Below are 19,627 nucleotides of genomic sequence, written 5' to 3'. Positions count from 1 at the left end.
TGTCAATTATTTTTCAACTAATCGATAATTGGATTAAGAAAACACATTTTTTATTTCTGCCTCTTTATTCAGAATGAGAAGTTTTGAACTGACATAGCAAATAAGTGCACAAACACTAACAAGTGTCGCTTGAATATTCTGTTAAAATAATCTTAAACAATAACAATTTGAAATGTTTGTCAAATAGCTTCAGTAAAACAATAAATGTACACTGAAATACAATCATTTTCTTAGTCGATTGTTGTTGCAATTAATGTAGTAATCAGTTAGGCCGTAGATGGACCAAATTAATATGAAACAAACAGTTGGGTCCGCAACAAATCAGAAAAGAAGCAAACTACCCACGACTGTTTTCCAAAGTCAAAGCTGATATGTGTGAATATTTTGTTCTGGCCAAAACACAAAGATAATAGGTCTGCTTTCATGGATGACTAAGGAAATTTAAAAATATTCACATTTGAAAGGCTGAAATCAGAGGATATGTACATATTTAAATAAAAAAACGATGAATCGATTACCAAAATAGTTGTCAATTAATTGGGTAATCGATTAACCATCGGCTAACCATCAGTTAATTGATTAATTGATGCAGCTCTAATTTGGCCCAACAAGTTTCCACATTCCAAAAATGACCACTTTTCCCAAAATTCCATGGTTTCCACAGCTTAAGAATTTTTGCCACTTCCACACTTCTCAAACAATTCAAACCATTCCAACACCAAAACATTCAGCTCATTCACATCAAAGCGGCTATCTATTTTCCATATCCATCAAATTCCTGTTTTTCCCAGAATCCCACAATTTCCGGGCCAAAAATACCAATTGAAATGTTGGCATTTTTAAACCCCTTCAAGCCATTCCATCATCAAAACATCCAGGCAGACAATTTTCCACATCCCCAAATTTCCCACTCTCGTAATTTCACTTTGTTTTGGAGCAAAATTCCCAGAGAAAATGGACCATTTTTGCAGATTCCACATTTCTCAACCAATTCAAACCATTCCAACATGATACCCCTCACTTATTCCACATCCCAAAAAGGTGTACGTACTTTTACCAAATTTCCACATTTTCCATAATGATTATGATAGAAGATAGATACTAGAACACTATCGATTTTTGAAATTCCTGGTTTTCCCGGAAATCCACATTTTCCAGCCAAATATTACCAATGAAATAAACAGCATTTTCCCAAATTTCCATTCCAACTATTCCAGCATAAAAACATTCCGGCTTACAATTTTACACATCCCAAAAATTCCCACTATTCCATACAGCATTTGAGCTCAGTGCCAGCATTCATACACAGAAATCGCCTCCATCCATCCATTTTCTGTACTGCATGTCCTCACTAGGGTGGCTGGTATGCTGGAGTCTATCACAGCTGGCGAGGGGTGATATACACCCTAGACTGGTCACCAGCCAGTCGCTGACAAAGATATAGACAAACTACCATTCACACTCACATTCAACACCTATGGGCAATTTTGAGTCTCCAATTAATCTAACATGCATATTTTTGGAATTTTGGAGGAAGTCAGAGTACCCGGAGAGAGCCCAGGCACACATGGGAGAACATACAAAACCCACACAGAGATGCTCCAACAGAGATACGGACCTACGATCTCCTGAATGTGAGGCCAACATCCTAAACACTCGCCAATCTTCTTGTCTAGAAATATCACAACATAGTGAGAGCCCTGTTGCGCAGGGTACTGTGTTACTTTGGGCATAAAAGGTTAAAGAAGTATTATCTTCCATTGTCACTTCTTGCAACTCTGCTTGGGGTGGGTGTGGGGGGAATGTGTGGAGGGTCTACTCTTTTCTAAGTGGACCTTAAAAAACAGGAAACAAGCTCAAGGCCAGCAGAGCGCAGAAGAGGAGGATCAGGCCTGTTGCCTCTCTACAATAGTGTTAATTTAACCACTCACACACACACACACACACACACACACACACACACACACATAGTAATAGCATGTCGGTGGCGTGCACAGGCCTGGAACACACACACACCTGAGCCTCCATTCAGTAGACTGACAAGCGAGGACAATAGAAGAAGAAAGAGGACTGGCGGACGTGTCTGAGCGCATCAAACTGTCCCGCCGCCATCATGTTTTCCTTCCTGCCATGACTTCATGTGATATCATGTTTCCAAGAAGTTACACTTTTGCTCTTTGCCTTTACTTGTAGCTCTCACAAATTTACTGTAGAGGTGAGGTCTCACCCACATACACCCACAAACACACACACACGCACACCCACACACGCAAACACATACACACACAAAGGGAGCTAACTGCTGCCTCCCCATTCAGCCCCACTTTGACGTCTGGATGTCTTTGTCGAAGCCGGTAAAATGCAGGTTTTGTTCATGTAATCCCAGTTTATCTGCATGAATAGAACAGGTGCTGGTGGTTTCTTCTCTTATGAAACTTCTCTGGGAAAGTCAAAATATTAGGAAACACACAGCAAACTATGCACACAATTACAGCAAATTGTACACCTTTGTTGATATACAGTGAAATTAAGATTCCTGCATTGTTGGACTGCCCCATGAAGTGCTCTGTCGATGTGTTTTATGTAGACTTTAATGAATTGCTTTTGATAAACTCTGACGCCACAGAATCCTCAGCACGCTGACTAACACTGATAGCGTGCATGTGGACGTGATGTGTATGGCCACCTGCTAAGGAAGAAGGTGCATCTGGGAGGAAAAAGACGAGTGTCTGAAAGGCTGGGAAGTCTTGAAGATGGGAGAATTCCAACCAGATATTTGACTGTGGGAGACGTTTGGGCTCATCTGTGTTCTTTGACTGCGACTAGAAGAGGAGGCTTGTAATCAGGACTGTTGCTAAGTTCATAGACAGCGAGAAGACGGTGGTCACCTGACTGTGGCTGAGTACGTGGAGTGGTTGGCCAGCGTTATCTGGCTGGACGTCCTGTGAGGAACAGTGCCTACCAGATAAAAACATAACAAAATAAGTACTAACACTACTGTGTTTACTAGGGGTGTGCACATTAAAACGTGACAAGATCTCTTTAATACAGTTGAAAAGCCAGCATTTTAAGAAATGCTGCAAACGTTTGACAGTACAAATTCTCTGTGAGAAAATAGATGTCACAAATGACAATTCTACAACTTTACAGAGTGAGAGATGACATATTAAAGGAAATATTACACAAGTATGATATATTATTTTTTACTTGATATATTACCATAACAGTGGTTTATTTTGTCTCAAGAATATATGACAATAACGTCATTTAGCTTCAATTTGTGGGACAATAAACATTAAAAAATGCACCTGTTTTATGACAATGGTTAAATAAAAAAGGTTTGTCCAGTCCTATTTTTTCATTGTACTTTTCTTAAAATTAACGTTAAAATCTCATCTCGTGCATCTTTCTCGTCTCGTGAGTTGGGTCTCTCGCGACACCCCAATTATTTACTGAGTTTAGCTCGCTAAAGACGCTAAAAGATTCAAGCTTGAGTCTGACATCACTGTACTTTGTTGAAACACCGCCTGTTTCTTCGTAGCGGACTACAGGGAACGGGCTTGGCAAGTTCACATGGGAAGATCCTTGAGAACGGGAGGACACATTACAACCATTTTGAGGGCCGCTAGTGGACTTGGCGACGTAACATAACGCATTTTGGGATGGCCAGTGAAGAGTAAGGCGCCACCAGGTGCATCCTTGCATGGATGAGCGATTACACCCCGGAGATTTTAAACATGGGAAATGATACTTTGTCCACAAGAGTGCATGTTGCGATTCAGGAAGATCTGGTTAGTGATCACAGCATCATTTTAGCATCATAGCGTTGCTTCATTCAGAGATTTTGGATGCTTATAGCATAGAGATACACTTAACAAAAGAAGTACAAACCCATGCATCCACCGTGTGGAGGGCTGATCAGTGACAGTCTGGGGACATTCACAGGCTGACACAAACAGAGAATATGTCAGTCAATCACATAACACACGTGACGTGAATAATAAAGACTTACTTTCTTGAATATCCGTTCATCCACTTCCATGTTGTCAGCACTGCCATACAAGACAACATTTGCAAAACAAACAATAATGTTACTGCAGCTTGGTCTGTCACGACTTTCACTTGTACGGTTGACAAAATGTCATTATTAAAGTGCTTTGATGCCTGTGCTGATTATATGTATGGACTTTGCCAGTCTGGAAACACACCAAAAGAGAGACAAACTAATATCACTAAGTGATTAAAATAAATATTAGGTAAAGCAACAAAAATTGTCGACCCAGAATTACTTTGCAAAAAAGCAGCACAGCTTGCAGAAAGGAGCTGATATAATATCTGCCATCAGTCCGCACCACAATCTAAAGTCAGAGAGGATAAGATAACATTTACACTATTAAAACTTGGCGAGCCAATCAGGCCTGAGTCAATGAGGTCTCGGAAACCCAAGAGGGATTCATGACTAAAGCCAAGCAAAGCTGCGCTTGTTCAGGTGTGTGTGTGTGTGTGTGTGCGTGTGCGTGTGTATGTGTGTGTATAGCCCCAGGGCAGAGCAAAGATCTACAGTGGCTAAAGCTAACATAAGACATGAGGCTGAGCCCGGGATTGTGTGTGTTTGCACTGTCAAATAGCTCCTACGTTCTGGCAGTGAAAAGATGAGATGGGATGGTACTCACATGTTACTCGATGAGGAATGTCTGGAGAGCGACACGGGGGAGTTGAATGGTATCTGCACCACTGGTGGCAAAACAGCAATCACTCTCTTACTGTTCAGTGTTTCCCATACATGCATTTATTTGTGGCGGCCCACCACGATTACATTTGAACTGTCACAGATAGATTTGGTGCTACTTAAATTTTCCTTCTTTTTTTTTTACTTAGCGCTACCTGCCCACTCTCCTTCACAAACACATTATTGGACTGTCTGTGTAGATTGTCGTTACAACTTTGTAGATGGGATCGTACATCTGGCTTCTTAACCACAACTGACTTTGTCGCCCAATAAAATGCATCTATTCATCAATATAGTGAGACATTAGATGTGCAATCATATGTACATTATCTTTGAAATTAGAAAACACTGACATGGAGCACAGGAAACATCATGAATGTTTTTTTAATCGCCCGTGAATGTTGTAGGCTGCACAGACGCATGTCTACTGCTGAAATTCAACATTCTTGAGTCAAGAATTTCATGTTGTGTTGTTAAAAAGGTTTCAAAACATGAGATAATGTTGCACATTTCTTATGACACAAACCAAAAAAAGCTGAGTTTTAACCATTCACACGTAAGAGACACACAAAGCGACAGCTGTATTTGTATTACTGTCGCATGCTGACAAGTTAAGGTGTTTGGTAATTGCAATAATAATAATTATTATAATTAAGACCTGTCATCAGTGTGACAGGAACATGTTTTGTTGGTGTGGTCTCATTCTTCACTGGTGGTTTGACTTGCATGTGGGTGGTCCTTGTTAACAACCACACTATATTATATGCATGTGTTGTACACGCTGTAGGACAACGTTTTTGGACGTCATTAGATTGTGCAATCATCATGACAAGAAGTTTACTGTTTACCTGCTTTCCGTGCATGTGAGGTTTGGGAGCTGTGGCTCATTTGAGACATGGATATTGAACTGAAAGAGAGCCAGCATAAGCAAAGTGCATCAGTTTGAATACAAAAACAAACTTTAGGTTGTTGGTATGAGGGCCAGAAACAAGATACCCTAAATGCGCCCTGCAGGCAGACAATTAATAACTTCAGGGGTTAAGAGGACAAAGGTTTGTAAGTGATATCTGTTGACTTTATTTAACCAAGGTGTGGTCACATGCAGTGAGGTCACCACGTCCATGACACCAACTTTAAAATATGATACCCTAAGAATAACATTTAGATTAATGTTATTTCTCTGATTGCAGTTCTGGAGATGTGCAGCAAGAAGAGAGAGAGGAGGGGCTGAGAAGATGACCACTGCAGTGTTCCAGAGAGACAAAGTAGGCAGATGCCTGCAGAGATTACCCATCTGCCATACAAAGAGTACACTGTCATGGACCCAACAAGAGCTGCCGTACTGTACACACAAGGTCATTTGATGCACTGCCACTGACTTTACTTGTAAACGTTATGTAAAACTCATTCTGGAGGACAGTCATAGTTATCAGTCACATCCTAGCATATGACTGTTAGACTCAACCGACAGCCTTGGTGACCTCAGGTGTAAGGCATATGCAACACATTTACTTAGTTGATTAAACACACTCTGGCCTTAGGAAGACGTGATGGCATCATTTCGGCTTCACTCAAGAGCAACCCATTTTAAATGTTTTATTAAGAAATAAGATTATGAGTACATACACATACAGATACTGAACATTTATATGGTTTAACAATTAGAAACAGCGCCCTGACTATGACGCCACTGATTCAACAGTAAATGTACCAAGAGTGACAGCTAGCGGTGGAAAAGGGAACAACATGCTAGTTGAAAATTAGTACAGAAGCTAAGACTAAAAGACTAACATTTAATCATGAGTAATGACTACACGTCCATGTCACAAAACAAACACTTCGTGATGATCACAATATTGCTGTTACAAGTAACTGTGGTTTGTTTACCTTTGAAGAGAATATTCCAGTTTTGCAATGTAGGCACTCTGTTCGTTCAGTTTCCTGTGGTGCAGAAAAATTTACTATTTTAAATATTCATGTTTTAATTATGAAAATACACTGGGGAAGATAAGTATTTGATACTGGTTTTGTATGTTTACCCCCGTACAAATATATGAGCAGGTTGCAGGAAATAAGTATTTGATCCCCTACCAACCAACAAGCATTCTGACCTCCACAGACCAGTTATGTACGCATGAAACACAGATGAGTCCTGTCCCTGTAGGAAAGCACCCCTGAGCTCAACTCATTATGTGGATAAGATGCCTGCCACAGAAGCAGTCTCTTCCATTCAGGTCCATCAGCCACCAAAGAGCTGTCAAAGAATCTCAGGGACAACATCATAGACCTACACAACACAGAAATGGACTACAAGACTATCAATGACAAGCTTGGTGACAAAGAGACCACTACTGGTGTAAGGATGAATGTGAGAATGGTGAGAAACCAGCCCAGATTTACAAGGGAGGAGCTGGCTATTGATGTCAAGGGAGTTTGGAGCACAGTCACCAAGAAAAGCATTAGTAACACACTTTGCTGTAATGGAATAAATCCTGCAGTGCCAGCAAGGTCCCCCTGCCCAAGAGGACTGAAGATCGACAATCAACACTTGAATGACTTAGACAAGGCTTAGGAGAATGTGATGTGGTGACATGAGGCCAAAATTGAGCGCCATGGCAACAATGCGACGACGATTGAGGCAGATTAATGCTGAATATGAGCCCAACAAAACCATCCCTAATGTCAAACATGTCTTGGACGCCTAAACTCACCAAAGTTTGCAAGCATGTCAAGCATGAATGCCAGGTGAAAAATTTGGCATTTTAAAGGGTCTAAACACAAACCCCCAAAACTCACTCAATAGCGCCCCTTATAATTATTTCTTAAAATGAGCCCCTGCTATCCATCCATCCATCCATCCATTTTCTATACCGCTTCTTCCTCATTAGGGTCGCAGGGGCATGCTGGAGCCTATCCCCGCTGACTTCGGGCGACAGACGGGGTACACCCTGGACTGGTCGCCAGCCAATCGCAGGGCACATATAGACAAACAACCATTCACACTCACATTCATACCTATGGGCAATTTAGAGTCGCCAATTAACCTCACCTGCATGTTTTTGGAATGTGGGAGGAAGCCGGAGTACCCGGAGAAAACCCACGCGCACACGGGGAGCCCCTGCTATCCATCTTCACCAAATTTAGTGGACACATCTGTCATGACAGGAAGTACAAAACAATTTCGCAAACGAACAAGAAGTGGGCCATTTTGGTTTTGACCAGTCATTTCGAATTTAAAAAAAACAGCGGCCATATTTTGACAAACTCCTAATGAGCCCGAATCAAAATCATGAATACTTGACAGATGGATGATGACAAATTGTAAAGCAATTTAGCTTACAGCATAGGATGTGGGCGGGGCATGCCAACAAACTTTGATGGTCAATGCCACAAAAATGTAAACGTTAATTAAGGCTCCGTTCATCACTGCTCAAAGGTTACTTTTTTTTTTTTTACATTCTGTCAATGAACCTGCCATAGAAAAATCAGCACTGTTTCTATCTTCGTACAAAATCAAAATACTTCTTCCTAATTTTCCCCACCGTATATCATTGGATTTCACTCACTTGGCCATTTGCTGCATTTCCTGCTTCATCTTGACAAGGACCTCCTCTAGCTTTTCATTCTGTTATTTAAAAAAAACACAGTTCTGTCAGTAAAATCACCAGATGCATGTAAACTGTGAACAGAGGCCTCTCACCCTTTTCTGGTAGTGTGTCAGCAGTCTTTTCTGATGTCTTGCCTGGAACATTACCACCTACAGTGAAGACAGACAACATAGTGTAACATGCATTGTATTGGACCTCAGTGGAAGGACCCAGGATACACATCAACTATAACAAATATTTTTTTAAGATGAGAAAGGAGGAAAGTGAGCAAACTTTGCTGATTTCTGAAAAATGTTTTTTTGCCACAGCGTTGATGTTGGAGAACAGGGCCTTCACTTCAGGGCTGGTCTGGAAAAATAACAACAACAAAAAAACATATTTATTATTTATTATTTATTTCACAGTCAATCATCAGCAATAATATACTTGCTTGGTCAGTGAGAGGTGACACTTGACATTGTTTGCTGCATATTAAACACTCGCCTCGTTTACCTGAAAGACAAATAATATAGTACACATCATTAGGTGCAGGTGGAGCAGTGGTTGGCACAGTCTGGAGATCCAGGTTCAAATGTCTGTTTGCATGTGTTTGTGTGGGTTTTCTCCAGGTACATCCCGAAATCATGCACGCTAAAATGTCCACAAGTGTGAATGTGAGTGTGAATGTTTGTTAGTCTGTAAGTGTCCTGTGATTGACAGGTGACCAGTTTAGAGTGTACCCCGCCTCTCACCCGCAAAGTCAGCTGGGATAGACTCCAGCTCAACTGTGACCCTAATGAGGACAAGTGGGATAGACCTGTATGATCAATTGTGCCCTTCCAAATAGTCATGCTCACTTGACATTGTGGAACTCGAGACCTCTGTAGTATAAGATTAAGCCCAACAGAGGTCTCTGTCGGCTCAAACTTTTTAAAAAGTAAACTTGTGAGTTTTATTATTATACCTTTGTGGTAGCAAATACTGCATATGAGATGTCCGCACGTCGTGAGGGCCAGTCTGCGCTCGGAGGAGGGCGGAAGAAAGCAGGAGTTACAGCAGATCCAGTGAGACATTTTTTTTTTAATCCCCTGCAAATAGATGGTGTGATTTTTTTATATTTTTCTCAAACAACCAGCTTGAATCACTGATAATGACTACCGCTACTTTAGGTAACCAACATGAACTTTATTTAACTATCGTATTAGCGTAGATCGTCTTGTTTGTCCAGACAAGTATGTTTTTTTTATTTAATGAGATCAGACCTACCTTTTATTTTGACCCAGTCCCATCAAGAGTTGTGAGCTAGCAAGTGAAGCTAACGTGAATTAGCAAAAACGTCATCGCCTTTAGCATCTCTCTGCTCCACTTAAGATGAACTGACGGGGTCGATTTTATTATTCATATTCTCTTTTCTATATTTTTCTTTTAAACTTACTTCACCGTTAACACATCTATTTATATGATTTAAACACGAATTAATACCGCCTTGAAAAAGCTGCCATTAGCTATATAGCTAGTTTAGCGACTAGCTGTCTTTTACTGACACTTACGTAAATATATGGAATTGTTGCTGTCACACTATATTTTATTGTGTCCAATAGTCCATTAAAAAAAAGACTCCAGTCAGCTAACATGAGTTTACCGATGTGTTGTTTATTTGGTCACATAAATGCAATTATTTTCATATTATACTTACCACCTTTTGCCTTAAAGACAGTGTCTCTTTGTAAATATGTATTCCAAGGTGTCTGCAGCCGTAATAATATTCATTGGTGCTTCAATGGTGTTGTATGGTTTATTATTATTATTAGTAGTAATGAACATCACATTTGCACAGTTCAACATTTCCAAAAAGGAGTAGGAAGAAGCATCGCTTATTTAATACTACCCTTTCTCCATACTTTTTTTTTTTTACTAATAATTAATTCACACCATATCTTTTACATGTTGACATTCACAACATTTGCTTACATTTTGTGTAAGTGTTCAGTTAATTAAGTGTCTAATTAAAAACAATGTGTAGCATAATCAGACATGTTAAGGCGTTTGGTAATCAGACAAGCTTCTTGGCGATGAAGAAGTCTTTGAGTCGTTTCATCTGCCAGAAACCAACAGAGAGCAGGATGAAGATCTGCACCACGGCCCACCACAGCACTTTACTGTTGGTGTCCTCGCTTATCTGACGAAACATCTCCTCTTTTTCCTGAACACAGTTGGGTCCATGTCACTCCGTTCATTGCCTGAACGTTTTTTTGATCAAATATCTCACCATCTGGTAGTCCTGCTGCTTGGTGATGTAAACCATCTGATCAATGAGATGCTGGAGGCCGTTCTCCAGCGTCTCCAAGTTGTCTTTGGTTCTGTCAGCTTGTGGATTCATCGTGTGCTCTCCGATCTGGACGTCCAAGTGTAACTTCTGTCATGTGTGAGAAGAAGAAGAAATGTGAGAAGACCACCTTGGAATTGTGTTTGTTTGTGTCTCTGCAGGTCTCACCAGACGTTCTCCAGCAAAGACAGAGAACCTCGTGGAGTTGGTTTGAAAGCAGAGGAAGTGCTGACCGGACATGTGAGCCGTAAAACTGAATTTGGCGAAGATGCCGAAGCGCTTGGTCATCAAAAGCTGATGAGAGGTACAATGCATTAGAAGCACATGACGAGTAAAATAACAGTAAATGATCAAAATGGAAGATGTTATATGCAGTGGAGCAAATACATTTGAATCCACTTGTGGTTGTACAGTTAGGAATTTAACCAAATATTTGAGATAGATTTTTTCCAGGAGGGCACTGTACAGTAAAACTGAAGGATGTGGGGACTACTTTGATACATTTTGTACATTAAAGATGCTAAAAATCAATACAGTGTAGGTCAATATATGCTAAGCCAGTGTTTCCCAATCTTTATTGAGCCATGTTAGATGAAAGTTAGCCAAGATGAAAAGCGAAACATACCAAAACTGAGGCAATTTTTTTCCATACAGAATAATGTAAACCCAATTAATAAGTTCCAGACACCCAAAAGTATTACCAAAAAATACGTTTGAATTCATTAGTATTTCTAACCATCTTTATCAAAGTACTGGCACTTGCAACTTTGGCCCCTTGGCTGATTATTTAGCAGTCACACTAAATCAAAAATGCACGGACAGTGAGTCAGCAACGTGTAGGGTGCATTGTTTGGGCACTTGATTTCACGGAACGATACAGTACGGGGCAAATGGACAGTACTGTATGAAAACTGAGAAAGTGCATGAAAACCGAGGCAAAATTTGGCCAAAATTTTTTGACGATGACAACTGGGGTGAACGAAAATTGTATTGTTTTGTAGTAAATAAATACCGTAATTTTCGGTGTATAAGCCGTTTTTTCTCACGCTTTGAACCGTGCGGCTTGTACAGTGATGCGGCTAATTTATTGATAAAAACTACAGTTCCCATGATGCTAAGAGTGCAGCTTCAGGAAAAACTGACGTGGATGAGTGAAGTGGAAGCTAATATCACGTGTTGAAGTCTTATGCAGCAATTTCTGACACATCTTAAGTAAGTTTGATCAAGTGTTGATGTACTACAGCTTCTCTTTGGACTGCTCGGACCGACAACCGTCCACTATCACCAACCGGTTTCGAAAGGCTGGACTACTGTGTAATGAAGAGGATAGCTCAATCTATGGTGCTAATTTGCCTTGAGACAAAAGTGGCAACAAGAGCAACAATGAAACAGAGGCCATTCTGGTAGGCTACTGTTTAACTTGACATGTTTCACGCACTGTTTAGCACTGTTTGGAAAAAGGCAGTTATTTAATCAAAAGTTTAAAAAATCTTTCTGTGTAACATCTTTCTGTGTACCTAATATCCCATGCTACAACGTGGGCAACTACGACTTATAGACAGGTGTGGTCTGTATACAGTATGTACAAATCTTTTTTTCTCTGTAAATTTAGTGAGTGCAGCAAGGTTGGAAACCTTGTTTTTATGTTTGACTGTTCACTGTATGTCCCTTCTTTTTACACTTGTATGCCAGCCAATATAAAAATCCAACTAGTTGACCAGCGTCAAATTGTGTTTGACTTGGAAGGAGGTTCCATTGTATGTATTTAATGAATTTCTTTACCTCATGGTTTGGGTCTTTGACCGTCACAGTGACGCCGAGGTGAGGTGAGTGGGTGGACGACTTTAAGTCCCACGGCGCCAGCAAGAAATATCCTGACGGTAAGAGATACACTCACCTGAGTCGCACGCCATAAGTCATAGACTTTTATAAGATGCGTTCTAAAGTGTTCTGCAGAGACTGGTGAGGGGCAGCTCTGTGAATGCTTAGTCCATTGTATTCCTTCTCCAGGGCTCACCTGTCACCAGCATGTCTTCAGGAATCTCCTCAATGATGCATCTTTCCTCCTGCTCGCCCAGATCAAAATACATGGCCGCTGCCAACATTAGGTAAGACTGCAGGATCAAGCCAGCCTGCCGCAACCTCATCGTCGCTCCTCAAAGGCCTATTAAAGCCCAACACGCTAACAGAATGTTTGACCGCGGGGTCCAATAAAAAGCAGTCTAATGCAGATCTTCTGCAAATGCAAAATTCAAAAGAGGTTTTCCACAGACTACAATAACACGTGTGACCACTAGCATGTATGCTGGAGGCTGTGAGAAACTTACAGGTGTTGCTTTGTGTGACGACACCAAGATAGAAAGCAGCACCGTGACACATGCACGTTTGGTTTTTTTACGTTTTAATATTATATATCCACACCCTTACAAACTGATTTAAAATGCATTTACAACACAAAGACAACAGTGTGCCATTTGACACTTGAGTGAACCTTATATTTAGGGTCTTAACCCTTAAGAACTCAAACCCATTACTTCTTAAAGGAAAATCAGATGGCGGCTCGATCACAGATCGAGTGGAACACATAGAAAACATTTCTGATGGGTTTTTTTTCTAAAATAATACAAATTAATATCAAAAATATGTGATTTTACATACACTGTACTCTCAAACAACAAAAATATAAATGCAAAACTTGTTTTTGCTCGCATCTTTATGAGCTGAAGCTCTTTTTGGACACAAAGAGCCTTGCTGTCTCAGATATTGTTCACTAATCTGTCTAAATCTGTGTTAGTGAGTGTTCATACTTTATCCACCTCACAGGCATATCATGACATATCAAGTATTACAGTAGTATTAGTATTGCATTAGTATTAGTATTGCACAGGTGTGCCTTAGGCTGGTCACAATAAAAGGCCACTCCAAAATGTACAGTTTAAATGCACAGTTTATCATGTCTGACACTGTATTTCTTTTTTTAAAAACTTTTTTACCTTATCACATCAACAGCCATGCTCAATTGCAACACAGTATATCTCCAACTTGCACACCGTCTCTGCATCCTCTCCACAGCCACACAACTTGTCATTCTCCACCAGTCACATTCACGCAAGATGCATTCACGGACATCGGAACCGTATCACCATATCGTTCATTATGCACTGATATGGTAAGCTCTCAACGGCACACACCAGATATTTGAAGGTTTTTCAAAAAGTATCGCCATAAAATAACTACATTTACTTTATTATTATGCATATGAAGGAGTAAGTCTTTTACTAATTCAATTACCGTATTTTCTGCACTATAAGTCGCTCTGGAATATAAATCGCAGCAGCCAAAAATACACAACGAAGAAGAAAAAAACATATATAAGTCGCGCTGCACTATAAATCACTTTTTTGGGGGGAAATTTATTTTATAAAATCAGAGACCAAGAATAAACATTTAATCTTGAAAGGTAATTTATAGTAATAACAATAAAATGGAGAACAGGCTAAATAGGTGTCTGTTGCCAAGCAGGGACAACGGATAAGGTGGGAAGGTATGGAGAGTAGAAAGCTCACCTGGAGGCAGCTCTGGGAAATGGAAGCAAGAAACATTTTCATTATGGCATTTTCATTATAAGAGCTACATATGATGTGCTCCCATCCCCCAAAAACCTTCACCGGTGGTATGGCGAGAGGACTCAAATTCTCTGCCCAAATGCAGCGACTCTCAAACACATCTTGACCAGTTGGAGGACCAGCCAGGCCACTACACCTGGAGGCACAATTAGGTCATCAAGAGTCTTGCAGCATCCCTTAAGAGCAAGACGAACTCCCCCCCCCCACCCCCACCCCCCCACCCCAACCCACACACATCTTTCCCCACCTTCCAGGCACTACTTTACTCATGATTGGGCATGGGACACAGGCTCAGGCCTGAAGCACCCACTGATTCAAAGTACACTACTGATGATGTTTCCCAAAATTTACAACCTTCCCATGGCTGAGATAAAGTTCCCACGCCACTCTCAACATCCACACCTCGTGATTACCATTTATTGGCACAAAAAACATTTCCATCAAGTCCTGTTTATTTATAAACTGTTAACGTAACGTGAATAGGCGGTATGTTAACGTAACATATTAACATTTATTCAGATAACTATAGCCTAAACAACCCGCAAAGTCATCCATATTCATCACCTTGGGACCTACCTGGCCGTGGAGACGTAACTGCACTGTTGACAAACAAAAATGCGACTTATAGTCCGGAAAATACAGTACTTTTTAAAAAAAAAGTAGTTTACCCAACGCTGTTTGTGAGGGGACAGCACGTTGCCTAAGTGGTCAGCATGTTGGCCACACAGTCAGGAGATCGGGAAGACCTGGGTTCGAATCGCCGCTTGGGCATCTCTGTGTGGAGTTTGCATGTTATGGCCGTGCGTGCGTGGATTGTCTTTGGGTACTCTGGTTTTCTCACACATTTCAAAAACATGCATATTAGGTTAATTGGCGAATCTAAATTGTCCATAGGTGTGATTGTGAATGGAGTGATTGTTTGTCTCTATGTGCCCTGCGATTGGCTGGCGACCAGTCCTCTTGCCTGAAGTCAGCATACCCACATGACCCTAATGAGGACACCAAGGCGTTCCCAGGCCAGCTGTGAGACATAATCTCTCCAGCGTGTCCTAGGTCTTCCCCGGGGCCTTCTCCCGGCTGGGCATGCCCGAAACACCTCACCAGGGAGGCGTCCGGGAGGCATCCGGACTAGATGCCCGAGCCACCTCAGCTGGCTCCTCTCGATGTGAAGGAGCAGCGGCTCTACTCTGAGCTCCTCCCGGATAACTGAGCTCCTCACCCTGTCTCATAGGGTGAGTCCCGCTACCTTACGAAGAAAACTCATTTCAGCCGCTTGTATCCGCGACCTCGTTCTTTCGGTCATGACCCAAAGCTCATGACCATAGGTGAGGGTGGGAACATAGATCGAACGGTAAATTGAGAGCTTTGCCTTCCGGCTCAGCTCTCTCTTCACCACGACGGTCCGGTAGAGCGACCACATTACTGCAGACGCTGCGCCAATCCGCATATCGACCTCACGCTCCAACCTTCCCTCACTCGTGAACAAGACCTCGAGATACTTGAACTCCTCCACCTGGGGCAGCACCTCATTCCCAACCCGGAGGGTGCAATCCACCCTTTTCCGACTGAGAACCATGGCCTCGGATTTGGAGGTGCTGAGTCTCATCCCAGAAGCTTCACACTCAGATGCAAACCGTCCCAGTAAACACTGCAGGTCACAGCCCGATGAGGCCATCAGGACCACATCGTCTGCAAATAGCAGAGATGAGATCCTAGTGCCCCCGAACTGGACTCCCTCGACACCTTGGCTGCGCCTAGAAATTCTGTCAATGAAAATTATAAACAGAATCGGTGACAAAGGGCAGCCTTGGCGGAGGCCAACGTTCACCGGAAACAGGCTTGACTTACTACTGGCAATGCGAACCAGGCTCCTGCTCCGGTTGTACAAGGACTGAATGGCACATAGTAGCGCGCCACCAATCCCATACTCCCGGAGCACCCCCCACAGGACACTGCGAGGGACACGGTCGAATGCCATTTCCAGGTCCACAAAGCACATGTAGACCGGTTGGGCAAACTCCCAAGTACCCTCCAGTACCCTTGCAAGGGTGTAGAACTGGTCCAGTGTTCCGCGACCAGGACGAAAACCACAGGAGGTAGCCGAGGAGGAACCTCGGCTACCAAGGTTCGATTAACAGTCGTACCCTTCTCTCCAGCACCCTGGAATAGACTTTCCCAGGAAAGCTGAGGAGTGTGATCCCCCTATAGTTGGAACACACCCTCCGGTCACCCTTCTTGAAAAGGGCGACCACCACCCCAGTCTGCCAATCCAGAGGTACTGTTCCCGACTTCCACGCAATGTTGAAGAGACGTGTCAGCCAAGACAGTCCCGCAACATCCAGAGCCTTGAGGAATTCAGGGCGAAACTCGTCCACCCCCGAAGCTTTGCCACTGGGGAGCATTTTGACTACCCCAGATACCTCAGCCACGGTGATGGAACTGTCTGCGTTCGTGTCCTCAGTCTCTGCTTCCTCTATGGAAGGTATGTCAGTGGGATTGAGAAGGGCCTCAAAGTATTCCTTCCACCGCCCAACTACAAGGTATATCCTCAGTCGAGGTCAGCAGGCCCCCGTCCCCACTGTAAACAGTGTGGACCGGGCACTGCTTCCCCTTTCCGAGGCGCCGGACGGTTTGCCAGAACCTCTTCGAGGCCGACCGAAAGTCATGTTCCATGGCCTCACCGTACTCCTCCCACACCCGAGTTTTTGCCTCGACCACCGCCGAAGCCACGTGCCGCTTGGCCTGCCGGTACCTGTCAGCTGCTTCAGGAGTCCCACAAGCCATCCATGGAGAGCTGAAGACTCAACGAACAGGAGACTCTGCCAAACATTCCCAGCACACCCTCACTACACGTTTGGGTCTCCCGGGTCTGTCCGGCATCCTCCCCCACCATCTAATCCAGCTCATCACCAGGTGGTGATCAGTTGACAGCTCAGCCCCTCTCTTTACCCGTGTGTCCAAAACATGCGGAAGCAGGTCTGATGATACGACTACAAAGTCGATCATAGACCTGCGGCCTAGGGTGTCCTGGTGCCATGTGCACTTATGGACATCGTTATGTTGGAACATGGTGTTTGTGATGGACAAACTGTGGTTCAGATCGGGGAGGTAATTAACAACTTTAATAGTCTTATTGGAATGTGACAGCAATAAAAAAATTTGAGAAAACCATTAAATCAATAATTACAAATTGTTACTACTGGCTGCTTTTTGTGAGTAACTTGAAGTTACCAATCCACTTTAGTTACCTTCATCAATTGCAAGCGTAGTGCCACAAGACACTCAGTTCACGATACGAGACGATGCACGAGATTGGGTCTTTGAGACGAGACGAGATTTTAACATTACTTTTCAGAAAAGTACAATGAAAAAATATTAAAAAATAAAAAAATATAAAATAAACATGACAATATATTGTCATATGTACAGTCTGTATGACTGACAAAAGGGCTCACTCTATTCATTCCGTTGTCTATGGAAAAACACGCCAAGGTGCTGAAAGGAATGCACGGAGTGAACTCACTTCCTGCCTGTTTGGAGGCGAGAGATGAGGAAAACAGACATGCATGCACATGGCAATATATTGAGGCTGGCAAAATTCTCAACCTTGTTTTTGGGGCAGCGTGGCTCAGGCGGTAGAGTGGTCGTCTTCCAACCTGCAGGTTGCAGGTTCAATCCTCCATCCTCCCATGATCATGTTGAAGTGTCCTTGGGCAAGATACTGAGCCCCCAGTTGCCCCTGATGCTGCGTCATCAGTAGGTAAATGTGTTCGCAGTGTCAAAGCGCTTTGAGTGCCTTGGAGGTGAAAAAGCGCTACACAAGTGAAAGACCATTTTTATTTGTTGTATGATTAATTAATTTATTACAGTCATAGGCCTAGTGCACACAAAGCATTTTTTTTCTGAAAAAGAAAACTTGTCACGTAATCTCGCAACATCTTGTGGCACGCGGTCTTGTAGACACCCCTAATAGTGGGCATCTTTTAGTTCATTCCCAACATGCTTAATAAGTTCTATTTAAATGCGTCTCGTTTACACTTGTTCTTTAGCACGTTGCATACATCTCAAAATGTTGCAATAGAACCAGTTTCTCTTCATGACAAGCAAATCTCAAATATAAAACAGATACTTATTTGACATAGCAGATGACTGACACACAGTATACTTACCTTACATGAGGTCATTTATAATGTAAACACCCACATCCGCGCTGACAGTAGATCCTTCTCAGTATTAGCATCTGCTAAAGTTGTCACCACCACCACGCTGAAGTCAAGTATCAGATCACCGTGTCCTCCCACATCTCAGGAATGGCATACCAACGTGTGAATGCTGAATCAGTATACTGTTTGTCAGTCACATTGCACATATTTACAATCCAAATATGCAAAGTGATGTCATTCTAAAACATTTATTTATTCCCAATCATTTTCAAAGCAAATGTCTGTGTTCTTTGTTATTGTCAACATTTTAGCACATTTTTACTGTGACTGTTTTGTCATATACAATTTTATGGGATGTATGGGATGTGTTTTGGGGCGTATGTACACGCCTGGTTAAAATTTTAAGACCAGCTGAAAATTTAAAATTTTGCACTGTTGAATCTTAATGAGTTTCAAAATGCAAAAAGAAGAAATGGGATCGAAACAAAAAACAATTTTGAGTAAGCAATTTATTGCAAATAACCATGAAACTGTAGGCTGTTTATCAGTTGATCAAGTCCATAGCTACAAAAAAAAAAAAAAAATCAAAAAAGGACTCACTAGCTGTGCCATTCTTGTTAATCATCTCAAAAATTGTTTTGGGCATGCTTGATGCCAGTATTTCCAGGAGGCTAGTAGGACTGTTGTTCCAAGTGGTGAAGATGGCTTCCACTTTCTGGAACTGATGTCCATTTTAGTAAACTTTCCTTGCCATCCATCCCTAAATGTTCACATTTGGATTTAGATCAGGGGAACACACAGGATGGTCCAAGTGTGATGTTATTCCTCTGGAGGAAGTCATTCTTACACAGACGAGGGCCTTCACTCATGAGGGATGCACCCTGCAACATCTCCACATTGCAACCTTGGTTTGGGCCAAGATGAACAGCCAACCTCTCATTTTTTTGTGCCATAACCCTCAGGATCTCTGAAGAAATGTAACTGAAAGTTGACTTTCATAATGCGTCCAACCTCAGCAGCAATGGCGCACTCCAAGAGGCCTTGCTTATGCAGCTCAACAAAAGTTTTTTGCCTTTGCCATCAAGAGATCATGACAGGTGAATACCTGATGAAAATGACATTAAATCCACACTGTTGCCAAGATTTTGTCTTTTAAATACTGTGGTCAACAATGCACTGATAAATAGCCTATTTCA

General features: G+C 42.1%; 2 protein-coding genes and 1 long non-coding RNA gene across 5 annotated transcripts in view; 1 reads left to right on the top strand and 2 right to left on the bottom strand.

Annotated features, from left to right (window-relative positions):
* Window positions 1-387: 387 nt before the first annotated feature.
* LOC129189864 (probable E3 SUMO-protein ligase RNF212) lies at window positions 388-9,772 on the bottom strand. Of its 2 annotated transcripts, none has more exons than XM_054792026.1 (13): window positions 9,583-9,772; window positions 9,281-9,404; window positions 8,768-8,829; window positions 8,611-8,685; window positions 8,430-8,486; window positions 8,296-8,354; window positions 6,617-6,670; window positions 5,578-5,636; window positions 4,674-4,734; window positions 4,013-4,052; window positions 3,892-3,946; window positions 2,894-2,958; window positions 388-2,822 (listed from the first exon to the last, which is right to left on the bottom strand). In XM_054792026.1, the coding sequence occupies exons 2-13, from the start codon at window positions 9,387-9,389 to the stop codon at window positions 2,580-2,582; spliced, it is 939 nt and encodes a 312-aa protein (XP_054648001.1). In that variant the 5' UTR covers window positions 9,390-9,404; window positions 9,583-9,772; the 3' UTR covers window positions 388-2,579. The 2 variants fall into 2 exon arrangements, with proteins under 2 accessions (XP_054648001.1, XP_054648002.1); XM_054792027.1 differs by having other exon boundaries at window positions 2,571-2,822; window positions 2,889-2,958.
* The window catches only part of LOC129189866 (uncharacterized), a 42,809-nt gene continuing 32,474 nt past the window's right edge, over window positions 9,293-19,627 (top strand). Inside the window, exons 1-5 of one of the 2 annotated variants that reach the window (XR_008572896.1) lie at window positions 9,293-9,485; window positions 10,804-10,946; window positions 11,886-12,045; window positions 12,454-12,522; window positions 12,653-12,750. This is a non-coding gene — a long non-coding RNA (uncharacterized LOC129189866). The remainder of the gene's footprint in view (window positions 9,486-10,803; window positions 10,947-11,885; window positions 12,046-12,453; window positions 12,523-12,652; window positions 12,751-19,627) is intronic. The other variant, XR_008572897.1, reaches the window with a different exon arrangement.
* si:ch211-255i20.3 (transmembrane emp24 domain-containing protein 11) lies at window positions 10,194-12,935 on the bottom strand. Its single transcript, XM_054792028.1, has 5 exons — window positions 12,660-12,935; window positions 12,425-12,516; window positions 10,811-10,936; window positions 10,586-10,732; window positions 10,194-10,519 (listed from the first exon to the last, which is right to left on the bottom strand). The coding sequence occupies exons 1-5, from the start codon at window positions 12,787-12,789 to the stop codon at window positions 10,370-10,372; spliced, it is 645 nt and encodes a 214-aa protein (XP_054648003.1). The 5' UTR covers window positions 12,790-12,935; the 3' UTR covers window positions 10,194-10,369.

The sequence above is a fragment of the Dunckerocampus dactyliophorus genome, chromosome 11, assembly GCF_027744805.1.
Source record: "Dunckerocampus dactyliophorus isolate RoL2022-P2 chromosome 11, RoL_Ddac_1.1, whole genome shotgun sequence".
In the NCBI taxonomy this organism is placed as follows: Eukaryota; Metazoa; Chordata; class Actinopteri; order Syngnathiformes; family Syngnathidae; genus Dunckerocampus; species Dunckerocampus dactyliophorus.
This window is presented reverse-complemented; position numbering and strand designations above follow the sequence as displayed.